At 44.2% G+C, this 16,352-nt stretch overlaps 1 protein-coding gene across 1 annotated transcript in view; it reads left to right on the top strand.

Moving 5' to 3' along the window:
• Positions 1–16,352, top strand: part of LOC122551092 (dynein heavy chain domain-containing protein 1-like) — a 221,247-nt gene that overhangs the window by 88,665 nt on the left and 116,230 nt on the right. The window contains exon 25 of the mRNA XM_043692735.1: positions 5,698–5,719. Coding sequence (XP_043548670.1) covers positions 5,698–5,719 — 22 coding nt within the window. The remainder of the gene's footprint in view (positions 1–5,697; positions 5,720–16,352) is intronic.

Raw genomic sequence — 16,352 nt, 5'->3', positions numbered from 1 at the left:
CGGATCAGTACTTGGGGCTACGATGTTGTGGCCATAACGGAGACGTGGATTCCACAGGGGCAGGAATGGTTGTTAGATGTTCCAGGGTTTAGAACATTTAAAAAGAACAGAGAGGGTGGAAAAAGAGGAGGGGGTGTAGCATTGCTAATCAGAGAGTGCATCACAGCTACAGAAACGAAGGTTGTTGAGGAAGGTTTGTCTACTGAGTCAGTCAGTCAGGTGGAAGTTAGGAACAGCAAGGGAACAGCCCCCTCATTGGGGGTTTTCTGCGACCACCTAATAGCAGGCGAGAGATTGAAGAACTCATAGACCGGCGGATTCTGGAAAAATGCAGATGTAGCAGGGTGGTTGTTATGGGTAATTTCAACTTTCCCAATATCGACTGGAACCTCCTAAGTGCAGGTGGTTTGGATGGAGCTGTTTTTGTCAGGTGTGTTCAGGAGGGTTTCCTTACTCAGTAAGTAGACAGAGCAATGAGGGGAGAGGCCATTTTGGATTTGGTGCTCAGCAACGAGCCAGGACAGGTGTCAGCTCTCGCGGTGGAAGAGCACTTTGGTGACAGAGATCAAACTGCCTCACATTTACCATAGCCTTGGAGAGGGAAAGGAGCAATTACCAAGGGAAGATATTTAATTGGGGAAAAGGAAATTATGATGCTATCAGACAGGAGTTGGGAAGTACAGATTGGGGGCAACTGTTCCACAGAAAGGGCACAGCAGACATGTGGAGACTATTTAAGGAGCAGTGGTTGTGAGTGATGCACAAATTTGTTCCTCTGAGACAGGTAAGAAGGGGTAAGATTAAGGAACATTGGATGACGAGAACAGAGGAGCTTCTCGTCAAAAGGAAGCAGACAGCTTACATAAGGTGGAGGAAGCAAGGGTCTAGCACAGTTTTAGAGGATTACAGGTTTGCTAGAAAGGAATTCAGAAATGGACTGAGGAGAGCCAGGAGGGGGCACAAAAAAGGCTTAGCAAGAAGGATTAGGGAGAACCCAAAGGCATTTCACTCATACGCGAGGAATAAGAGAATGATCAGGGAGAAGGTAGGGCCGATCAGGGATAGCAGAGGGAACTTGTGCATAGAGTCTGAGCAGATAGGGGAAGCCCTAAATGAGTTTTTTGCTTCGGTTTTCACTAAGGAAAGGGACCTTGTTGAGGAGCTGAGATACAGGCTTGACCAGATCAAGATTGATGAAGTTGGTGTGCTGGAAATTTTGGAAAACATTAAGATTGATAAGTCCCCAGGTCCAGACCAGATTTATCCTAGGCTGCTCCAGGAAGCAAGAAAGGATGTTGCTAAGCTGCTGGCGAGGATATTTGCCTCCTCACTCTCCATGGGAGTCGTACCAGAAGAATTTAAGGAGGTGAATGTTGTTCCTCTTTTGAAGAAGGGTAATAGGGAAATCCCTGGCAATTACAGACCAGTCAGTCTTACGTCTGTGGTCAGCAAAGCTTTGGAAAGAATTCTGAGGAATAGGATTTATGACTATTTGGCAAAGCATAGTGTGTGCGAAGATTTGTAGCCCGGGTGCTCGTTGTTGTGGTTCTGTTCGCCGAGCTGGAAGTTTTTGTTGCAAACCTGGCTAGGTGACATCATCAGTGCTTGGGAGCCTCCTGCGAAGCGCTTCTTTGATGTTTCCTCCGGTGTTTATAGTGGTCTGTCCCTGCCGCTTCCGGTTGTCAGTTTCAGCTGTCTGCTGTAGTGGTTGGTATATTGGGTCGAGGTCGATGTGTTTGTTGATGGAGTTTGTGGATGAATGCCATGCCTCTAGGAATTCCCTGGCTGTTCTCTGTCTGGCTTGCCCTATGATAGTAGTGTTGTCCCAGTCGAATTCATGTTGCTTGTTGTCTGCGTGTGTGGCTACTAAGGCTAGCTGGTCGTGTCGTTTCGTGGCTAGTTGATGTTCATGTAAGCGGATTGTTAGCCGTCTTCCTGTTTGTCCTATATAGTGTTTAGTGCAGTCCTTGCACGGTATTTTGTACACTACATTCGTTTTGCTCTTGCATGGTATTTTTGTACACTACATTAGTTTTGCTCATGTTGGGTATCGGGTCCTTCGTTCTGCAAGTACATAGATCCCTCAAAATGCCACCCAAGTGGATAGGTTTGTTAAGAAATCATATGGTGTTTTGGCTTTCATTAACAGGGGGATCGAGTTTAAGAGCCACGAGGTTTTGCTGCAGCTCTACAAGTCCCTGGTGAGACCACACTTGGAATATTGTGTCCAGTTCTGGTCACCCTACTATAGGAAAGATACAGAGACTTTGGAGACGGTGCAAAGAAGGTTTACCATGATACTGCCTGGACTGGAGGGCTTGCCTTATGAATAAAGGTTGAATTAGCTCAGACTTTCCTCTCTGGAGAGAAGGAGGAAGAGAGGTGACCTGATCGGAGTATAAAAGGTAATGAGAGGCATGGATGGAGTCAATAGCCAGAGACATTTCCCCAGGGCAGGATTGACTGGCACGAGGGGTCATAGTTTGAAGATATTAGGAGAAACATATAAAGGAGACATCAGAGAAAGGTTCTTTATGCAGAGAGTTGTGAATGCATGGAATGCGTTGCCAGCGGTGGTGGTGGAAGCAGAGTCATTAGGGACATTTAAGCGACTGCTGGACATTTGGGGTACTGGGCTAATGGTCAGATACTTGGTAGTGTGGATGAGCAGAGGGATCTTGGTGTCCATGTACAGAGATCTCTGAAAGTTGCCACCCAGGTAAATAGTGCGGTGAAGAAGGCATATGGCGTACTGGCTTTTATTGGTAGAGGAATTGAGTTCCGGAGTCCTGAGGTCATGTTGCACTTGTATAAGACTCTGGTGCGGCCGCATCTGGAGTATTGTGTGCAGTTTTGGTCGCCATACTATAGGAAGAATGTGGAGGCACTGGAACGGGTGCAGAGGAGGTTTACCAGGATGTTGCCTGGTATGGTAGGAAGATCATATGAGGAAAGGCTGAGGCAGTTGGGGCTGTTTTCATTGGAGAAAAGAAGGTTTAGGGGTGACTTGATAGAGGTGTACAAGATGATTAGGGGTTTAGATAGGGTTGACCGTGAGAACCTTTTTCCACGTATGGAGTCAGCTATTACGAGGGGGCATAGCTTTAAATTAAGGGGTGGTAGGTATAGGACAGATGTTAGGGGTAGGTTCTTTACTCAGCAAGTCGTGAGTTCATGGAATGCCCTGCCAGTAGCAGTGGTGGACTCTCCCTCTTTATGGGCATTTAAACGGGCATTGGATAGGCATATGGAGGATAGTGGACTAGTGTAGGTTAGGTGGGCTTGGATCGGCGCAACATCGAGGGCCAAAGGGCCTGTACTGCGCTGTATTCTTCTATGTTCTATGTTCTATGCACATGGATAGCAGTGAGTTGAGGGGTGCGTAGGTTAAGTTACTATATTTTACATTAGGATTAAACCTCGGCACAACATCCGTGGGCCAAAGGGCCTGTTCTGTGCTGTACTTTTCTATGTTCTAAATCCAACCTGGTCAGTTACCACTCCATCAGTCTACTCTCCATCATCAGTAAAGTGATGGAAGGCATCATCAACAGTGCTATCAAGCAGCACCTGCTCAGCAATAACCTGCTTACTGTCACCCAGTTTGGGTTCCGCCAGGTCCACTCAACTCCTGACCCCATTACAGCCTTGGTTTGAACACAGACAAACCTGGAGCTGAATTCCACAGGGGAGGTGAGAGCTTTGATGTGCTCTACTCCTCCCTTTATCATTGAGGATGGGGATCTTTGGAGTCTCCTCCTCCAGTGAGTTGTTTAATTGTCCACCACCATTCACGACTGGATGTGGTAGGACTGCCGAGCTCAGATCTGATCCATTGGTTGTGGAATCATTTGGCTCTGTCTATCACTTACTGCTTATTCTTGCAATTAGAACTATGATAGCTTCATCAGGTTGATACCTGATCTTCATGTTAGCCTGGTGCTGCTCCTGGTATGCCCTCCTGCACACTCCATTGAACAGGGTTGATCCCCTGGCTTGATGGTAATGGATGAGTCAGAGATTTGGAGATAGACAGGGGTGAGGCCATGGAGAAATTTGAAAATGAGGTTGACAATTTTAAAATTAAGATGTTGCTGCCGCAATAGTAAGTGTAGGTCAGTGAGCACATGAGGTGACTTGGGAAGGAATTTGGTTCAAACAGAGGAATGATGGGCTGAAGTTTGTCAATGTTATAAAGAAGGAGGTTGGTTTGAATGGCAGAATCATCAGGAAACAGTGGGACTATGGCTGAGATTTCCAGCAATACCAGCTGACCAGCTGAGGCAGAGTTAAGATAGTTCAGAAGTGAAAGTTGGTGACTCTTAGTAGTTAGAAGCTCAAGTCAAGAGTTAGGATTAAGAGCAGGATCCTGTGTTGTGAGGTTTAGGGTGATCTCATAATGAGCGATCCAAACTCAGAGTCTCACAAAGCTCTGTCAGTCTGTGACAATTCCACTGGGTTGCAGTTCATTCAGTGGCCAGCACTCTACAGACAACACCTAAAGGAGTGACCCATCCCCAGAAAACTAGAATTGATTCCCCACAACCTCAGCTCCAGTTAACAACATGCCCAAAATCTGGATGTTAGACCTGCCAGTCCATGCTCACCAGCTGAGGAGTTCAGTAGTGGGTACTGTTACGACACGGAGTTCGAACCTCTCTGCTAATTAAAGCTAGCAGTCCAGAAAAGCTCATCTCGTAATCTGCTAAATGTGTGTGAGTGAAAGAAAACCCCTGATTTCTACTATTCAAAGAAAAAATAACAACTTATTTTTCTAAGTCTAACAGTGAACACTAAACAAAAACTATTAACAAATCCAACCTCAGTTTTTCGTAACCAATTACTGTCTGACCCCAACTCTATTAAAATGCTGCTTCAGTACCACAATTATTAAACATTGAATCAAATGAATTTCTCAAAGTCCGTACAGTCTGTTATGCTGTCTTCCTTCCAGCCTTCCAATTCTGCTATCTTCTCTCTGAGTGGTCTTGATTTTCACTGTGAGGGTCTTTTTACACAATTTCTTGGTACCTTTAACAGATGGTGCCATCTCAGAAATTTCTTTGTGAGAGCCCCATTCAGATGACTTGTCTCTCTGGTTCGCTGGGCAGTTAGCTCTGACTAATTTTGAAAATGCCCTTCCTTTTTTTACATCCCCAAGACCCATACCTTCTCATGTTGTCAGTACAATAAAATTCAAATTCAGTTGGTTTTTGGTATCCTGGGCATGATTTAAATTAATTGGTTAAATTCAAATACAGTTGCCTTAACATCAAAACACACTCCAAGCTGATTATTACATATTATCAATTCTCAGCACTATCTGCACCTGTCAGCTAGTCACAGACACACGTGCTGTCACAATCTGTTAGCTCAGAAAAGGCACCTCTTTCTTAAAGTGACTATGCATTCTTTTGACTTCATAACAGTACTGATTACAAAGCTGTGCACTGTCATCTCTAAGTGAGAGAAAGAGGCTATTTTCAAACACAGAATGAATGTGCATTCTAAAGAAACTCTGCATTTCATTAACGCTATGTCATTAACGCCATGTCATGTATCTCAGGGGAGGTGATGGTCTGGTGGTTTTATCCCTCAATTTTTATTAATCCAGGAATTCGGCTAATGCTCTCAGAATTGGAATTTGAATTCAATTTCTTTTTCGAATCTTGATTTGATTTGATTTACTCTTGTCAGATGTACCAAAGTACAGTGAAAGGTTTGTTTTGCCTTTATTACAGGCAGATCATACCATTGAAAGATCAACGGGTAATTGAACAGAGCAAGAAATTACAAAGTAACGGCTGCAAAAAGGTGCACCAATGGATAGAATATAGCATTCAGTTTGAAGTTTGAGAGGTCCATTCAGAAGTCTGGTAACAGCGGGGAAGAAGCTGATCTTGAATCTGTTGAATCATGCGTTTAAACTTTTGTATCTACTGTCCAATGAAAAGGTTGGAAGAGATAATAATGATGGTGGGCGGGGTGGGGGGGTCTCTGATTATATCAGCTGCTTCTCCACAGAAACGAGGTGTAAGCGAAGTCAGTGGATGGAAGGCTGACTTCATGATGGACTGGGCTATGTTCACCACTCTCTGTAGTTTCCTATGATCCAGGGCAGAGCAGCTGCCATACCAAGCCGTGATACATCCAGATAAAATGCTTTCTGTGGTGCATCTGTAAAAGTTGGTGATGGTCCTTTATCACAAAACTAGTCCCTTTTTTTTCTAAAGGCTGTTCCTTGGATCAAGGAGACTCTGCCCTTGATTTTTTTTCAGAGGGCTAATAAACCAGCCCAGGCTCAGATCAGTCTGGTTTGGTATAGAGACTAAAAGGATTTTGAGAGGCCAAAGTGGTCGTGTTTTAGAAGTGATCTGTATAATGAAAGGGAAGTGGTCAGCTCTCCAGCTGAGCTGAGCAATTTTAGTTCAGTCTTGACCTGGGAAGTTGAACAGAGAGCTGTTTGGAAACTCTCTTGGTTCTGCACTTCAACTTCAACCTGTAAGCATGTATTCCTTTTATACTGGTTTTTAAAGGGAGCTTGCTTATTGGGACTGTTGTGTATATTCGGAACAGCATAGTTAAGTCTAGTTTGGGTAGACTGAATTCTGTAGGGGTTCTTTATTCTGTTCTTCATGTTTGATTGTGTAATTTTGTGAATACATTTTTTGTCTGTTTTAAACCTGGTAGTCAACCTCACTAACATAATCCGGGTAATTTTCACTGTACACTTACCGAAACAAATTGCAAAGTTATGATCTGGGCTGCCTGCTTAAGAATGTTTTGAGTGATGTGGCCTAGTCCATAACAGATTGGAGGCTTTTTGCAGGATCTTAACCAGCGAGTGATAAGTGCTAGCATCTTTATTTCAGCTGTTGGTTTGATTGGGTAGACAAAGCTTGGGATAGTAGCGGCTCTTTTAGCTGCCAGAAGTTTTCTGGAAGTGGATGTGGTGACTTTGGAAGTTTTGCAAAAAGTGAATAAGACCAAGCTGCAGGAATTAGCTGACCAGCTGGAATTGGAGCTGCCTGCTTCTGTGAGGAAAGGAGAGATAATTACAGCAGTAGCCCAGCATTTAAACTTGCTGGAGAAACCATCAGAATCTATAGAGATGGCAAGAATTCAATTGCAAATGAAGCAGCTTGAGTTTGAGGTGAGAGATAAGGAAAGGGCAACAGAAATGAAACAGTTTGAGTTATGATTAGAAGCAGAAAAGAGGGAAAAAGAGCAGCAGAACAGAGAGAGAAAGAGAGCAGCAGAAGAGAGGGAAAAAGAGAGCAGCAGAAGAGAGGGAAAAAGAGTAAGCAGAGAAAGAAAAAGAGAGAACTTTTGAACTTCAAAAACTGACACTTAAAAAAGGAAAGTCAGCTTAAAAGGCTGGAGATAAAGGCAGAGGGTAGGGTTAGTGAGGAAGAGAGTGAGGATGAGCAAGCCCCTGGTAGTCAGAAACCTAGTGAGAAACTGTTTAAGTATGTTCAAGAATTGCCTAAATTTGATGAGAAGGATGTGGAAGACTTCTTCATCTCATTTGAAGAGGTGGCTAAACAAATGCAGTGGCCAGTGGCAATGTGGGTTTTATTGATCCAAACGAAACGTAGGGTGAATGAGGTATTCACATCACTGTCAGAAAAGGGATCTGGGGAGGGTGAGGAGGTGAAAAAAAGCCATTTTAAATGGACATGAGCTTGTACCAGAAGCCAAGGGCACATTTCAGGAATCTAAAGAGGGAGCCTGGTCAAACCAATATTGAGTTTGAAAGGATAAAAATGTAATTTCGATAAATGGATAAAAACTTTAAAATTTGAGCAAACCTATTCTGCCTTTGGAGAGGTTATTATTTTGGACTACTGCCTGAAGTAGTGCGCAATCCTGTGGAAGAGCAGAGAGTTAAAACAGCAAGGTTACCAGCTGAAGTGGCTGACAATTATGAGCTGGTCTATAAAACTCAAGTTTGGCTTCCAGAGTCAATTTCAGTCCACGAGGGATAGAAATTGGAGCAAAGAGAAATCCTCACTTGGAAATGGAAAGGTAGGTCTCAGTGAAGATCATAAGGAGAACTTACCGCAGAGTGAAAAAGAAACCCTGGAGGGGGACAAAAGAGTTAAAAAGCTCCGGTGTTTTCATTGTGATAGTGGGCCACACAAAATCACAGTGTTGGTGGGCGAGGAGAAAGCCAGATGTAGAAAAATCAGACAAGCCTCGAAGTTTTGTTGGACTAGTAACAAAAAGCACAAGGGAAGTTAGACAACTGCTTCAGAGTGTACAAAATGATCAGAGATTGATTAGGGAGGAAGCAAGGGTAAAGTTTATTCACATAGGCCAGGAGTAGCAGGTTATAATATTAAGGGACACAGGATCCTCTCAGTCTGTGATGCTGAAGGATGAGGAGATTATTGCCAGAAAAGGTATTGGTAACAGGAATTCATGGTGAGACAACAAGTGCTCAATAATATAAAGTGAGGCTAGAGAGTCCAGAGAAGAGTGGAGAATTTGTGGTAGGCGTACTGGACAACCTCTCAGCTCTAGGAATACAATTTATCCTTGTAAATGATATAGCTGATTCACTGGTAGGCATGCTGCCTACTCTAGTTGAAAAGCCAGTAGAGACGCAGGCAACTGAAGACATGGAAAATGTTTATCCAGGAATTTTCCCTGATTGTGTGGTCACAAGATCACAGAGGCACAAACTGAAGCAGGAGTGATCAAAAGGCACAGATAAGGAAGCTGACATAGTGTTATCCGAGACCTTCTTCGATTACAGAAGTGGAACAGAGAAGGAGAGGGGGACTAATATCCTGGATAGGTGCTATTCGGGTGGGTTTAAACTGGCTCAGCAGGGGGATGGGAACCTGAGGTGTAGTTTCAGTGCACAGGACGATGAGAGTAGGAAGGACAGGGACAGGATTTCATGGTCACTGGAATGTGTTGGCAGACAGCATGCTGGTTTGAAGTGTGTCTACTTCAACACCAGGAGTATCCGGAATAAGGTAGGTGAGCTTGCAGCATGGTAGGGTACCTGGGACTTCGATGTTGTGGCCATTTCAGAGACAGACATAGATAGAGCAAGGTTAGGAATGGATGTTCAAAGTTTGTGCGAAGATTTGTCGCTCGGGTGTTGTGGTTCTGTTTGCCGAGCTGGAAGTTTTTGTTGCAAACGTTTCGTCCCCTGGCTAGGCGACATCATCAGTGCTTGGGAGCCTCCTGCGAAGCGCTTCTTTGATGTTTCCTCCGGTGTTTATAGTGGTCTGTCCCTGCCGCTTCCGGTTGTCAGTTCCAGCTGTCCGCTGTAGTGGTTGGTATATTGGGTCCAGGTCGATGTGTTTGTTGATGGAGTTTGTGGATGAATGCCATGCCTCTAGGAATTCCCTGGCTGTTCTCTGTCTGGCTTGCCCTATGATAGTAGTGTTGTCCCAGTCGAATTCATGAATTCCGAGAGGCATGGCATTCATCCACAAACTCCATCAACAAACACATCGACCTGGACCCAATATACCAACCACTACAGCGGACAACTTGGGAGCCTCCTGCGAAGCGCTTCTTTGTTGTTTCCTCCGGTGTTTATAGTGGTCTGTCCCTGCCGCTTCCGGTTGTCAGTTTCAGCTGTCCGCTGTAGTGGTTGGTATATTGGGTCCAGGTCGACGTCTTCTTTTTGCAGTTGTGTACTGCAGTGTGTTGTGGCCCTTTTGAATAGTGTCCTGGTGCAGCTTTGTTTGTGTGTGTTGGGGTGGTTACTTTCATAGTTTAGGACTTGGTCTGTGTGTGTGGCTTTCCTGTATATCCTTGTAGTGAATTCTCCGTTCGGTGTTCTCTGTACCATCACGTCTAGGAATGGGAGTTGGCTATCCTTTTCTTCTTCTCTCGTGAATCGGATTCCTGTGAGTGTGACGTTGATGATCCGGTGTGTTTTTTCTATTTCCGTGTTTTTAATGATTACATACGTGTCATCGACATATCTGACCCAGAGTTTGGGTTGAATTGGATGTTGCAGGTTCCAGGCTTTAGATCTTTAATTAAGAACAGGGAAGGCATTAAAAGAGGGGGAGATGTGGCTTTGTTAGTCAAAGACAGTAACAAGGAGAGTGGCTGAAAGAACTTTTGACGAGGACTCATCTACTGAGGTGCTATGGACTAAGATTAGAAACAGGAGAGGAGAGGTCACACTGCTGGGAGTTTTTTATAGGCCTCTGCAAAGTTCCAGAGAGGTGGAGGAGAGGATTAGCAAAACAATTCTGGGTAGGAATGAAAGGAACAGGGAGGTCATTATGGGGGACTTTAACTTCCCTAACATTGACTGGAAATGCTATAACTCTAGTATGTCAGATGGATCAGTTTTTGTCCAATGTGTGCAGGAGGGTTACCTGACACAGTATGTCGAAGGGCCGACAAGAGGGGAGGCCACAATGGATCTGGTGCTTGGGAATGAGCCAGGCCAGGTGTTTGATTTAGTTGTAGGTGAGCACTTTGGAGAGAGTGACCATAATTCGATTGAGTTTTATTTAGCGATGGAAAGGGATAGGTACAAGCCACAGGCAAGAGTTATAGATGGGGGAAGGGCAATTACAGTGCGATTAGGCAAGAATTAGGATGCATATCATGGGGTAGCAAAATGCAGGGGATGGGGACAATCGAAATGTGGAGCTGGTTTAAGGAAGAGATCTTGCGTGTCCTTGATGAGTATGTCCCTGTCAGGCAGGGAGGAAGTGATAAGGTAAGGGAACCGTGGTTTACTAAGAAATTGCATTTCTTGTTAAGCGGAAGGAGGCTTGTGTGACAATGAGACAAGGTGGTTCAGATAAGGCGATGGAGAGTTACAGATCAGCTAGGAAGGATTAAAGAGACAGTTAAGAAAAGCAAGGAGAGGACATGAGCAGTCTTTAGCAGGTAGAATAAATGAGAACCCTAAAGCATTCTATAGGTATGTGAGGAATAAAAGGATGACTAGGTAGGAATAGGGCCAGTCAAAGAGAGAAGTGGGAAATTGTGCGTGGACCCTGTGGAATTAGAGAGTTGCTAAACGAACACTTCTCATCTGTTTTCACTCAGGAAAAAGAGAATACTGTAGAGGTGAAGAATGAGATACGAGATGTTAAACTAGAAAGGATCGAGGTTAGTAAGGAAGAGATATTATCAATTCTAGAAGGATTGAAAGTAGACAAGTCCCGTGGGCCAGATAGGATTTATCTGAGGATTCTCTAGGAAGCCAGGGAGGAGATGTTGGAGCCTTTGGCCTTGATCTTTGTGTCGCCATTGTCTACAGATTTTAGTTTAAAAATGTGTTGCTGGAAAAGCGCAGCAGGTCAGGCAGCTTCAAAGGAACAGGAGAATCGACGTTTCAGGCATAAGCCCTTCTTCAGGTATGTCCACACTTTAACTCCCCCTCCCACTCCGCCAAGGACATGCGGGTCCTTGGCCTCCTCCATCGCCAGACCATGGCAACACGACGCCTGGAGGAAGAGCGCCTCATCTTCTGCCTAGGAACCCTCCAACCACAAGGGATGAATGCAGATTTCTCCAGCTTTCTCATTTCCCCTCCCCCCACCTTATCTCAGTCCTCCCTACCTTTTATCTTAGCCTGCTTGGCACATCCTTCTCTTTCCTGAAGAAGGGCTTATGTCCGAAACATCGATTCTCCTGTTCCTTTGATGCTGCCTGACCTGCTGCGCTTTTCCAGCAATACATTTTTAAGCTCTGATCTCCAGCATCTGCAGTCCTCACTTTCTCCATACAGATTTTAGTACCAGATGACTGGAGGATTGCAAATGTTGTGACATGTTCAATAAGGGCAGTAGGGATGACCCAGGTAATTATAGACCATAAGACCATAAGACATAGGAGCGGAAGTAAGGCCATTCGGCCCATCGCGTCCACTCCGCCTTTCAATCATGGCTGATGGGCATTTCAACTCCACTTACCCGCATTCTCCCCGTAGCCCTTAATTCCCTGTGACATCAAGAATTTATCAATTTCTGCCTTGAAGGCATTTAGCGTCCCAGCCTCCACTGCACTCTGTGGCAATGAATTCCACAGGCCCACCACTCTCTGGCTGAAGAAATGTCTCCGCATTTCTGTTCTGAATTTACCCCATCTAATTCTAAGGCTGTGTACACGGGTCCTAGTCTCCTCGCCTAACGGAAAGAATTTCCTAGCGTCCTAGACCAGTGAGCCTTACGTCTGTTGTAGGAAAGGTTTTGGAAAGGATTGTAAGAGATAAGATTTATAATTATATAGCAAGCAACAATTTGATTTCAGATAGTCAACATGGTTTTGTCAACGGCAGGTCATGTCTTACAAACCCCATTGAGTTTTTTGAGAAGATAACCAAGCATGTGGATGAAGGTGAGGCAGTTGACGTAGTGTACATGGACTTCAGTAAAGCCTTTGATAAGGTTCCACATGGTAGGCTGTTGGAGAAAATAGGCAAAAGTGAGGGCAGAAGATGCTGGAAACCAGAGTTTAGATCAGAGTGGTGCTGGAAAATCACAGCAGGTCAGGCAGCACCCGAGGAGCAGGAAAATCGATGTTTTGGGCAAAAGCCTGTATTCCTGATGAAGGGCTTTTGCCCAAAACGTCGATTTTCCTGCTCCTCGGATGCTGCCTGATCTGTTGGAGAAAATGCAGAGGCATGGGATTGAGGGTGATTTAGCAGTTTGGATTAGAAACTGGCTTTCTGTAAGAATGCAGCAAGTGGTGGTTGATGGAAAATATTCAGCCTGGAGTCCAGTTACTAGTGGTGTGCCACACGGATCTGTTATGGGACCACTGCTGTTTGTCATTTTTATAAATGACTTGGACGCAGGCATAGATGGATGGATTAGTAAGTTTGCAGGTGTCACTAAAGTCGGTGGAGTAGTGGACAGTGTGGAAGAATGTTACAGGTTGCAGGGGGGCTTGGATAAACTGCAGAATTATACTGAGAGATGGCAAATGAAGTTCAATGCAGATACATGTGAAGTGATTCACTTTGGGAAGAATAATAGGAAGACAGAATACTGGGTCAATGGAAAGATTGTTGGTAATGTGGAGATGCAGAGGGATCTTGGGGTTCATGTACATAGATCCCTGAAAGTTGCCAACCAGGTTGATAGTGCTGTTAAGAAGGCATATGGTGTGTTTGGTTTTATTGGTAGAGGGATTGAGTTCCGGAGCTGCAATAACATGCTGCATCTATACAAAACTCTAGTGCAGCCACACTTGGAATATTGTGTACAGTTCTGGTCACTATATTTCAGGAAGGATGTGGAAGCATTGGAAAAAGTGCAGAGGAGATTTACCAGGATGTTGCCTAGTCTGGAGGGAAGGTCTTATGAGGAAAGGCTGAGAGACTTGGGTCTGTTCTCATTGGAAAAGGAGGCTAAGAGGTGATTTGATAGAGACATACAAGATGATCAGAGGATTAGATAGGGTAGACAGTGAGAGTCTTTTTCCTCGGATGATGATGTCAGCTCGTACGAGGGAGCATAGCTACAAATTGAGGGGTGATAGATTTAAGACAGATGTCAGAGAAAAATTCTTTGCTCAGAGAGTGATAAAGGTATGCTATGCCCTGCCTGCCAATTTAGGCAAAAGTGAGGACTGCATATGCTAGAAACCAGAGTTTAGATCAGAGTGGTGCTGGAAAAGCACAGCAGGTCAGGCAGCGTAGGAGGAGCAGGAAAATCGACATTTTGGGGAAAAGCTTTTCATCAGGATGAAGGGCTTTTGCCCAAAGCATCTATTTTCCTGCTCCTTAGATCAGTACCACTCTGATCTAACCTCTGCCTGCCAGGGAGATTTAAGCAATCCTTGGATGGGCACATGGACGATGATGCGATAGTGTTGGGGGAATGGGCTTAGATTAGTTCACAGGTTGGTGCAACATCAAGGGCCAAAGGGCCTATTCTGCACTGTATTGTCCTATGGTGTATTTAAGGAGCAAATAGGTAAACATGCCAGTATCTTTAGCTCTACTAAACTGATTGAATTATAGCAGAACGCTGAGGAGTTAAAACAGTTCTGTCAAAAGGCATTTCCAGAGATGGAGAGTGAATGCATTCATGTGTAGTTTTTTCTTAATAAATTATGTCTTAATGAGGAAATGGAGACCATCACACATTCAAGCAGGTGAGAAATGGGCAGAGATTCAACAAATTGTGCCAGTAGGGTATAGAAAGGAGGTGCTGCAAGTGGTGCATGAGCTACCACTTGGAGGTCATTTAGGAGTGAGGAAAACACAGGCCAAAATACAAAGGCACTTTTACTGGCCGGGCCAGCACAAGGATATAGTTGAAGTTTGCCAGAGATGTCATACATGTCAGCTAATCGGAAAACCACAAGCAGTAATAAAACCTGCACCTTTAATACCTATTCCAGCATTTGAAGAACCTTTCAAAGAGTCTTGATTGATTGCATAGGTCCCAACCTCAAACAAAAAGTGGGAATTTGTATTTATTAACAATAACAATAAAAACCAGGTTTAGTAGACCTTGTCAAATCAAGGGGAAATTGAGTGAGGTAAACTACTTGATAAGGACTCTAGACAAGAAGAAATTGCACAGAGTGGGTCATGTGAATATGCTCAAAAGGTATTTTGATCGGGAAGGAAAGCAAGAGGAGAAAGTGTTAATGATTACAGCACAGAAGGAAGGACCAAGTTCAGAGGATTCTGAATTAGACAATCCTCAAATCAAATTGAACAATGAGGAAGTTGTCAAAAATTGGGATAAATTATTGAGTTACCCTCCACAAGAAAAATTGAAATGACCTGAAAGAGTTATTACTATCATATGGGGAGAAAAGTGGAAATAAACTGGCAAGTACTAACCTAATTGTGCATGATGTAGAAACAGGAGATGCTGTTCCAATTAAGCAACATCCTTATAGGCGTAACCCTGTAAAGTTGGCACTGGTTCAGAAGGAATAGAGCACCAAGATGGCATAATCGAAGTGAGTTACAGTGACTGAAGCTCACCCATAGTTATGGTGCCAAAGCCAGATGGTACCCAACGGTTGTGTGTGGACTATTGCAAAGTCAACACTGTTACAAAGACTGATGCATATTCAATTCCACGGTTGGAGGACTGTGTCGAAAAAGTGGGACAAGCAACTTACATTTCTAAGTTGCATTTGCTCAGAGATTACTGACAAGTACCTCTGTCAGAGAGAGCAAAGGCAATTTCGGTTTTTGTAACACCAAATGGACTATATCAGTTCAAAGTCATGCCAATTGGTATGAAAAACACTCCAGCCACATTTCGGAGATGGACTAATAAGGTCATTGCCAGATTACCCAAATATGTGGTGTATATTGATGACCTGGTGATTTTTAGTCACACATGGAAGGAACATTAACAGCATTTATTGGATTTGTTCGATTGACTTCAGAAGGCAGGCTTGGTAGTAAACCTAGCTAAAAGTGAATTTGCCAAAGCCCAAGTCACCTTCCTGGGCCATTTTATTGGACATGGACAAATGGCCCCACGAGATTCAAAAACAAAAGTAATTGGGGAATTTTCCACACCATCAACAAAAAAGCAGTACCACGGTTGCTGGGGTTGTGTGGATTTTACCTAAAATTTGTGCCGAACACACGCACCCTCTCATAGGCTTATACCCCTTTACACTCACATTCACTTGTTAGGAAGGAAGATGTGTTGGACATTTTGAACAACTTGAGGATAGACAAGTCCCCCGAGCCTGACGGGATATATCCTAGGATTATGTGGGAAGCAAGAGAGGAAATTGCAGTACCGTTGGCAATGATCTTTTCGTCTTCACTGTCAACGGGGGTGGTACCAGGGGACTGGAGAGTGGCAAATGTTGTGCCCCTGTTCAAAAAAGGGAATAGGGATAACCCCGGGAATTACAGGCCTGTTAGTCTTACTTCTGTGGTAGGCAAAGTAATGGAAAGGGTACTGAGGGATAGGATTTATGAGTATCTGGAAAGACACTGCTTAATTAGGGACAGCCAGCACGGATTTGTGAAGGGTAGGTCTTGCCTTACAAGTCATATTGAATTGTTTGAGGAGGTGACCAAGCATGTGGATGAGGGAAGAGCAGTGGATGTAGTGTACATGGATTTTAGTAAGGCATTTGACAAGGTTTCCCATGGTAGGCTTATGCGGAAAGTCAGGAGGCAGGGGATAGAGGGAAATTTGGCCAATTGGATAGAAAACTGGCTAACCGGTCGAAGGCAGAGAGTGGTGGTAGATGGTAAATATTCAGCCTGGAGCCCAGTTACAAGTGGAGTTCCGCAGGGATCAGTACTGGGTCGTCTACTTTTTGTCATTTACATAAATGATTTGGTTGTGAGCATGAGAGAAACAGTTAGTAAGTTTGCAGATGACACCAAAATTGGAGGTATAGTGGTCAGCGAA

This window comes from Chiloscyllium plagiosum, chromosome 6 (genome assembly GCF_004010195.1).
Source record: "Chiloscyllium plagiosum isolate BGI_BamShark_2017 chromosome 6, ASM401019v2, whole genome shotgun sequence".
Lineage (NCBI taxonomy): Eukaryota > Metazoa > Chordata > Chondrichthyes > Orectolobiformes > Hemiscylliidae > Chiloscyllium > Chiloscyllium plagiosum.
This window is presented reverse-complemented; position numbering and strand designations above follow the sequence as displayed.